The sequence below is a fragment of the Psammomys obesus genome, unplaced genomic scaffold (genome assembly GCF_907164565.1).
Source record: "Psammomys obesus unplaced genomic scaffold, mPsaObe1.curated_primary_1811, whole genome shotgun sequence".
Classification (NCBI taxonomy): domain Eukaryota; kingdom Metazoa; phylum Chordata; class Mammalia; order Rodentia; family Muridae; genus Psammomys; species Psammomys obesus.
The window spans coordinates 8267696-8277240 of NW_026593286.1; the positions used below are offsets into that span (position 1 = coordinate 8267696).

Genomic DNA, 9545 nt, shown 5'->3' on the forward strand with positions numbered 1-9545 from the left:
AGAAAGACAACTGTCTCAGGCCCACAAAATATCAGACTCGTTAAGTTGGCAATTAGTAAAGACACATAATTAGCACTAAGATCCCGGCTAGTAGAATAGGACAAAATGCTTATTGACTGGAAAAATAACATCAGTATGTTGGACCACATGGAATGATGGATGCTTGGCTCAGTGTGGTAGGGCCATCGTAATCTCAACACTTGGGAAGCTGAAGCTTGAGGAGTCCTTTAGTGTAAGGCCACCTTGTGTGCTGAGCATATGGCATGGACCTTGAATTTGATGGAACAGAGTGGGGCATGGGTTCTTGCCTGCTATGAAGGTTGGGAAGAGCCAGGCTGTTTCCTATCACTATTGCTGTTCAGGTCACTGGCTCTTGTTTCAGAATTGTCAACATCTTGGATACCAGCTGAAGCAAACTATTGTTTAGTAAAGATCTCCATTGAGGCTGGCTTCCTAAATGCGTGGAAAGTGGCACTGATGTATGTATCTGTGAAAGCCTTTGATTTTTGTCCTTCAGTCTTTCTCAGCGTATTCCTGTTGATGTGCTTTTCAACCAGTCTACCATGGAATGCCATCTGTGATGGTGTAGTCCATGCCTTCCTCCTCTCAGAGTCATCACCCCACTGATACACTGGGACCATATTTTAAACAGGTTAAAACAGGTTAGCATGAGGCCATTGATTTTGTGTTTTTTTCTATTGATGTAAATTGCTATATTTATTGCAAGAAACAAATTCACCCTGATGTGACAGGATTATAATCATTTTTGGGTGACCCCAAGACCATGAGAGTTTTGTTCGACAGATTTAACTTGAATAGTCAAATGGGAGGTTATACAAGGAGTGTGAAACGAAACAGACGTGAAATCTTTCCGTGCGGGATTCTTCCTTTGAAATGATCTTTGAGTAACATATGGCAGTTTTATAAATGTGAAGTAGACCAGCGGCAGATAGAAAAGCAATTTAATGCTAAGTAAGCCTGGAAGTAATTACTTGAATACACTGAAATGTTGCTTTCTGAAGATGGAACAAATACTTGGTTTTGCTGTTGATTGTGGTGATGAAAGTAGTGTTGTTTTTTTTTTTTTCCATCTCTTTCTGTGTTTATCTAAGCAAATGAGGGCTTATTTTAAAAAAAAAAATTCTCTCCTGTTTTTTTTTTTTTTTCTTTCTCCCTTTTAAGAGAGATTGCCTCTGTGTGAAGTTCCCTCTTCAGCTTTGACAAGAAGCCCTTAGGTTTAAAGAGTGTCTTCATCTTGTATTGGTTCATTGTGATGGCTGTAGAGTTATTCAAGGGTGTCTTTGTTCATGAAAGTTTTGCCAACAAGACACTTCCTATACGGGATGTTTGGATCACAGTGATGCTGTCCTGTGTGCTGAATTAGCGTGTGTCAGCAGGTTCTGTGGGCAGGTTAGGAAGCCCAGAATGCTGTGTCTCATCAGGGTCTGGCCATCCTCCTTTAGAGGAAGAACAGACTGGAGTGGATATAAGCCTCCTCTGAGCCATGACTTCCCAGGAAAGAGTGTGTCAGATTTGGGCTCATCTCATGTCTGTAACTGTCACTGTAGTTGGGCCTGATGCTACCCCTGAGATTTTCAGTCCCTTCCCTGATGAAGACAAGCATATAGGATTAAGAAAGGAGACTTGGTTTTCACAAAGAACTTGAACTAGGTATACAACTGTGTCCACTAAAGAGCCAATGTCCAACCTGGTAAACTCAAATGCTTAGCTACAAAATAATCATAAACTGTGAGTCTTTAACAACATTGGGAACCTAAGTTCGCTTTTTAGGTCAACCTCAAAAGGTTTATTCAGATGCTTCTTCATGGGCTCAAAAAGATAGTCTTCTTAACAATGATTTTTCTTTATTCAGCTTTTTCTTTTTTTATCATTAATTACACTTTATTCACTTTGTATCCCCCATAAGCCCCTCCTTCCTCCCCTCCCGATCCCATCCTCTCTCCCCCTTCTTCACCCATGCCCCTCCCCAAGTCCACTGATAGCGGAGGTCCTCTTCTTCTTCCTTCTGATCTTAATCTATCAGATCACATCAGGAGTGGCTGCATTGTCATCTTCTGTGGCCTGGTAAGGCTGCTCCCCCCTCAGGGGGAGGTGATCAAAGAGCAGGCCAATCAGATTATGTCAGAGGCAGTCCCTCTTCCCATTACTATGTTATCTCCATGAATAGTCCTTGGTTGGAGTATGAGTCTCTGGGAAGTTCCCTGATTCAGCTTTTTCTTAAGAGAAAAATCTTTTGTCTGGTATTTTCTGAGAGTTCCCCACTTTGTCCAAACAGTAGGCAGGGCTGTGATCACCAGCCTGGGGATCTTGTTTTTTTGTTTTTTTTTTTTTTCCCCAAGAAACTCATGGGGGATATGGGTGTAGCCAATCACTGTTAATTTTCTTTATCCTCCTAGGTGAAGAGTGTGACATTGACATCAATGAATGCGACAGTAACCCTTGTCACCATGCTGGAACCTGCTTGGACCAGCCCAATGGTTACACCTGCCACTGCCCTCATGGCTGGGTGGGAGCAAACTGTGAAATCCGTAAGTATTTCAGCTGTGAACTACTCAGCGAGGGTTTTTCATTCAGCCAGCAGAGGGTGCTAACTATGACAGAAAGGCTCTATATCAATAACCATGAAACCATGAGCCTAAGAGGGCCCATTTCAGTCCCTCCTGTCTCCACAGTCCAAGTAGTACTTTTGTCTTTTGCTTTCTGTCACGCTCGCTCCTTGAGATCACATCCAGCCTTTCCACTGGGGAGAGTCTTCAGATGTCATCCAAAGTTCATGGCTACTCGGTCAGCCAAGAAATGTGCTTCACAGACAGGCATTAGAATACTATCCGAAAACGCAGCCTCCGCTCTGGAAAGTCTAAAAAGCCACACAGGATTTGAATTCCCTTTGCCTTTGTGTTTTTAAGCATCTTTGAATATAGCAGGTTCCTTCAGTTGCTTGGTGAAAAATCCAGCAAGGATGAATGTGAAGGAAGAGGCGAAAAGCACCGAGGCTGTGGGTGAACAAACTGAAGTCTAGAAAAGTCAGGATCAAGGTCGGATGTGCAGGGTAGCACCTGATGGAGGTGACAATGCCTCACTATCTTTTTGAAAGCTGATGAATACTCCCCCACTGAAAGGCATTTTCTTATTTAAGCAGGGCAATAAGGTTTCATCTTAGACAATCAGGCTGCCTGGGGGAGTGCTGCCTCCCAGTCCCACATGAGCTGCACAGGAATGGTGTTCAAAGAGCGCTTCACACTGCTGACTGTACTCTTTGATGAGGTGGCTTAGTAAAGTGCTTTCCGGCTAAGTATGAAGACCTGAGTTTAGATCCTTATTGCCTACATAAAAAACATGGGTAGTGGCATATATGTATAATCCTAATGCTTTGAAGGCAGGCACAGTAGAGATCCCTGATGTTTGCTGGCCATGCTTAAGTACCACCTCACCATAACACATTGGCTTTAGTTATTCTTGAAAGGCTTGGCACAAGTGACTCCATTTTTGTTGGCTGAAAGAGATGGTCTCACTATGAAGTGAGCCAAATCCATGATCCACAGGTTCCATTCAGAGACCCTGTCTCAAAAACAGACAGACAGACAGGTCAAAGTTGGTGGCTTCCTCAGGAACAACACTTGAGACGTAGCACTTCTGATCAAGCTGTGGTCATATCCATCTTTGACCCATCTGTCTCAGCTTCAGTCAGTTCTATAAGATGGTCTGACAAGGTCTCAAAATTGTGTGCAATCTCTTCTTCTTTTTTTTTTAATTTTATTTTTTTCTTATCAGTTACATTTTATTAACTCTGTATCCCAGCCGTGTCCAGATCCCTCATTCCCTCCCAGTCCCTCCCTCCCTCCCTCATCTCCACCGTGCCCCTTGCCAAGTCCACTGATAGAGGGGACCTCCTCCCCATTCATCTGATCCTGTTTTATCAGGTATCTTCAGGACTGGCTGCAAAGCTCTCCTCTGTGGCCTAACAGGACTGCTCCTCCCTTGGGGGGTGGGAAGGCCATAGAGCCAGTCATCGAGTTCCTGTTAGAAATAGTTCTTGTTCCCCTCACTATGGGAAACCAATTGGTTACTGACCTACCACAGGCTACATCTGAGCAGAGGTTCTAGGCTACATTCATACATGGTCCTTGGTTGCATGTCAGTCTCAGAAAAGACCCTGTGCCCAGATAAATTTGGTCCTTGTGGAGCTCCTATCCTTTCCCCATCAGACTAACTCCCCTTCTTTCTTATGATTCCCTGTACTCTGCCAAAGGTTTGGTCATGAGTCTTTGCTTTGAAAACACTGCTAGTTAGAGTTTTTCAAATGCGCTCAGTAGACTCCTGTCAATGTTCAATGCGCATCCCCTCTGTCTTTCAAAACGAGGATTGATAATCTTACCCCATGTCCACTCTCTTGATTATCTTTTTTAGGTGTATAGATTTCATTATGTTTATCATATCTTATAGGTCTATATAAGTGAGTATATACCGTGTTTGTCTTTCTCCTGGGATGTGCAATCTCTTCTTGATAGACAAGTTCCTTTTCTGACCACACAAGGGCTTTGGACATTCCCTTCATCCAGAAAGAGATTCCTAGGGAAATTATAATTCCTTGGAATCCACTGTTTTAATAGTATAATAGCCAAAAGGAGAGAACACAAATAGCTCTCTGTATTTTCTTTCTTGCCAGAATGGTTTAGACTATGAGGGATTTGATGTGAAAATTCCTAAAATATGCCCATGCCTGAGACAACTATTATAAAAGAAATAAAAATAAGAGCCAAAATTAGAAGATAGTGTTTGGTATCCATGCATAAGCACCACCTCACCATAACATCTTGGTTTTAGTTACTCTTGAAAGGGTTGGCACATGTGACTCCATTTTTGTTGGCTGTAAGAGATAGTATCACTATGATGTTCAGACTGGCCTTAGACTCACAATCTTTGTGCTTTAGCCTTTTCGGCATTACTTTCTTAGCACAACATTATTTCCATTCTGATAATGTCTTCCCTTATCTCTATACAGTCTTTTGGAACCCTTAAACATCAGAAGATGAGTCTGTTTGTGATTATTCTCTAAATCTGTAAGAGATCTGAAGTTCTTATTTTTTTCAGTGATGTAGCTATAATATTCTACCAAGCCAAAGAGTCTAAATTTTGTTTCAAGAGTAGAAGCTTAGTTAATATATATGGAATGCTTGTGTAGGTCTTCTGCGTGCTGGTGTCAACTGTTGCTGCCCCTTTTGTATGTTAAACATATTTATGCCCTGCCTGCATTACACAAGTCTCCTGAGATGATATAGGAGAACACTATCAAGCTAGTATGCTCAAACTAGAATTGGGATTGATGAGAATCCTTCCTAGGTTGAAGTTTGTGCACTCCTAATTGGGTACAGCAATCTGGCTTGGCATTTATCACCTCTAAGGCTTGAAACATATTGTTCTGTGATTCTCTGGCTTTGGGGGTTGGTTACTAATGAGAGATCTGAGGTTCTTCTGACATTTCTGCACTTGTAGGGGGTTGTTTTCCCTTACAGCTTTGCTTTGCTTTGTATATTTGACATCTTGACTATGATCTGTTGTGGAGATATTCTTCTCTGATCATGTCCATTTGGTTCTAGATGCCTTGTGTGTTTGAATGTCTGATTCTTTTCCTAGACTTGGGAAGTTTTCTGCTACAATTTTGTTGGCTACATTTGCTATGCTTTTTAGTGTTTATCTCAACTCCTTCAGCCCATGGATTCTTGGGTTTGGTCTCTTGACCGTATATCTAGAGTTCTTAGATTTTGTGGTCATGCTCTTTTACTTACTTTTTTTGTTAATGTTGTTGTTATAGATGTTTGATTGTAGTGTTTCGTTAACCTTGTCCTCTCCCACCCTTAGAGTATTTTTTTTTCCTGCTTGATTGTGGCTATTGGTCATGCATTCCACTGTGTTTTTAAATGTTACTCCTTGAGGATTTTTTGTTTGTTTGTTTGTTTGTTTTCAGCATTTCCATTTATTTATTTATTTATTTCAGAATCTCAATTTGCTTGCTAAGACTTTGTTCTGTTTTGCTGACTTTCGTTTTTATCCTCATTGCTGATTTTCTCATTCATTTTCCTCGCTTCCCCCTCACCTCCACCCACTCTGTTAAGAGCGCCAGCTGCTCTCTCTGAGGGCCCAGGTGATTTTGTTTCCAGAACCTACATGGCAGTTCACAATTGGCTATAACTTCAATTACAGGAAATCTGAACCTTATTCTGGCTTCCATAAGCACTTCATGCATGTGGTATACACACACACACACACACACACACAAAAAAAAAACGTCTACACACATCTTGGTTAGGGTTTCTATTGCTGGCATAAAACACCATGACCAGAAAGCAAGTTGGGGAGAAAAAGGTTTATTTGCCTTACACTTCCATATTGCTGTTCATTATTGAAGGAAGTCAGGCAGGTCAGGAACCTGGATGCAGGAGCTGATGCTGAGGCCTCAAACTGCTTACTGGTTTGCTTCCCCTGCCTTGCTCAACCTGCTTTCTTATAGAATCCAGGACCACCAGGCCAAGGATGGGCTCACCCACAGTGGGTTGCACCTTTCCCCATTGATCACTAATTGAGAAAAATGCTCTACAGCTGGATCTTAAGGTGGCATTTCCTTCCTCTCTGATGACTCTAGCTTGTGTCAAGCCAACACAAAACCAGCCAGTACAACACATTAAAAAATAAATCTCAAAGAGGTGTCATCACAGAGGTTACCAAGAAACAACAAAAGGATGAGGAGTTGGGCCAGCTTTTTTCTTGGTCCTTGAAAATTAGAATGACAGTTACCTGCATATGGCTGGGTGTCAGTTAAATTGTGGGCTCTTTAATTACTGAGTCTGTCTGATGTCTGGAGAGTAGTCTTTTTGGGAGTATTTTTCCTTATTTGTGCAGCAGGGACCTTTCTTTGCCATACACAGCCTTCCATTCTCTAGATTGGACAGACTCAGTCTGTCAGAAATCCTTAGGTCACAGTCGTCAAGCGGCTAATGTTCTCCAAGTGCATGGGAGTTGTAGGAGGCAGCCACAGCACCGAGACTGGTAAAGGCAGAAGCCCATCTTTGTATGAATCACCCTGCTGGAGGAATGTGGTTGTGGGAATCGTGTTCACCCCTGGAGAGATACATGGCTCTTGAATTTGATCAACTCACTGGCCTCAGGTTTTTGTTGTTGTTATTGTTTTTAGCATTATTAAAACCCAGGTCTATGCTCAGCTGATGAACTCTACACAGCCAAAGGCAGGGTGGTCTCTCCATAGGCACTTCTCAGCCTTAACCTAGCCCTTGAGAGATCATCACATCTCTCTTAGGGGGTATGTGAGCACTCAGACCCTTGAGCCCAGCCATGCCCAGTACTGTTAAGATAAGAAATCCCTCAGGGCCCATGTTTCTAGAGCTGGGTAGGCTACCCCAGTAAGGTAACTCTCCCTTCATTGGGCCCCTCGGCCTCCTTCTCCTCACACTGGCTTCCTTTGATTCTTTGTCCTGCTCTTCTGCTACAGGCCAGGCTCCTTTGTCTGTGGTAGTCTTCCTTTTGCTCTTCCTTACCCCTGGTTTATGTCCGGAGACCCTAACTGTGCAAGCTCTCTTGACACTTAGTTAAATGAACACTCTGTCCCCTTTTCTGATCCTGTATAGCTTCTTCTCTGCTGCCTTTGCACACCTGTGCTTTCACTACTTGGTGACAATTTGCAGATGCTGTCAACGGACCCAAGCCTCCAAGAGCTCACTTCTCTTCACTTTTCCTTCCTGCTTTATCACAGCACACAGGCAGCACTAGAATCAAGTATTCTGTGAATGGATCTTTGTGAAGGAGTAGCATATTCAACTCCTGTTTTAGTTAGTGTTCTATTGCTGTAGAAACAACGGGACCACAGCAACTCTTATAAAGGAAATCATTTAATTGGGGGCTGGGTGACAGTTCAGAGGTTTTGTCCATTATCATCATGGTGGGAAGTGTGGCAGCACCTAGACAGAAATGATGCTGGAGAAGAAGAGAGAGAATTCTACATGCGGATCTGTAGGTAGTAGGAGAACAGCAGCTCTGGGTCTGGCTTGGCCCACCCCCAGGGACACCCATCCTCCAACAAGGCCACACCTTTCAATCCTTTCAAGTAGTGCCACTCCCTGTGAGCCATTTTCATTCAGAGCAGCACACTTTCCCATTCATTCATTGTTTGAAAAACATTTCAATGGCTGTTAATTCTTCTTAGGCTATTTGATGCTTTCACTGGACAGCTCACTTTCAGGTATGGAAAAATGACATGATTTGAAATTGTACCTTGCTGTTGTAGGCAGCAAATGGCCTTAAGGATTGTTTAGTTATTAAATGACATCATCACAAACATGCCCTTTTCAGTCTCTGTTGAAATCGCCTAGGTGAGTAAATTAGCCAGCCTAGCTGTGTTCACCAAGATAAATTACAAAATAGATATGCACAATTTATTTGAAAGTAAATTATGCAAAGCAGCTGAAGTGTAATTTGGGTAGATTTGGTTTTTGTCATCAGCCTGTTTCACCTTGAACAGCTTGTCTACCACCAGCCCCCAGCAGTTCCAGAACCTTCAGCATAAAAGCCCTTCAGAAAACAAAGAACTGCAGACAAATTTAAACAAAATGCAAACGATCCTTGAGACTTACAAGTGGGACATTTCTGAAACCAAACAGCTCTTGAGCTAGCATTCCTGGCCACACACCTGCTGGGGCCCATGAGATAATCCCATTCGGCATGTTCAGGTTTAAGATTTCGTCTCTGGGCTGGGCTGTAGCCAGCACAGTAAATGATTCATGCAATGGGACTTGGGGGATGTGGAAAATCATTGTCTTACGATGATGGAGCCTGGAAGGGAGATGGCATTTGCAGCCACCTGGCAAGGGAACACTCACTGCCTCTCAGACCGAGCGTTAGATTCCACAGACCCAGGCTGGCTACTAAGCCAATTAGCTTGCAAAGCAGCCGCCTCCAGTCTATCTATTTCACATGACGGTAAAGACAAATCTAGCTTTAAACATGAGGGCAAGGGGATGAAGGAAAACAGTGTTTTGTTTTGTTTTAGAGATTGTGATAGATTTCCGCTTAATGTCTAAACATATTGGAATGCAAATACTTGAGAAGTGTTGCAAATGGAGGGACGTGAAGACCATGGGCAACTCTTGAGGTGTGGGACAACACTATGCTGACCACTTTGTGAGGCACATGTTTTTGTTTTTGTTTTTCACAGTAGTTCTCTTGTGTGAACCTGTGCATGTACACAATCAATATGATGAACATGCTCTTTATACACAGAGTGTGCATAAAGCTCAGCAGCCCACTGAGAACTCCCGTGAGGGCTGGAGAGATGGATCTGTGGATAAACGTACCTGCTGCCCAGGCTGATGACTTGAGTGTCATCCCCAGTATCCACATGGTAGAAGGAGAAGACTAACACCATGGTGGAAGTTGTCCTTTGACCTCAACACATACACCATGACATGTACGTATGCACACACACACACACACACACACACACACACACACACACA

At 42.9% G+C, this 9545-nt stretch overlaps 1 protein-coding gene across 1 annotated transcript in view; it reads left to right on the forward strand.

Annotated features, from left to right (window-relative positions):
• The window catches only part of Dner (delta/notch like EGF repeat containing), a 281432-nt gene that overhangs the window by 261807 nt on the left and 10080 nt on the right, over positions 1–9545 (forward strand). The window contains exon 11 of the mRNA XM_055616991.1: positions 2418–2549. Coding sequence (XP_055472966.1) covers positions 2418–2549 — 132 coding nt within the window. The remainder of the gene's footprint in view (positions 1–2417; positions 2550–9545) is intronic.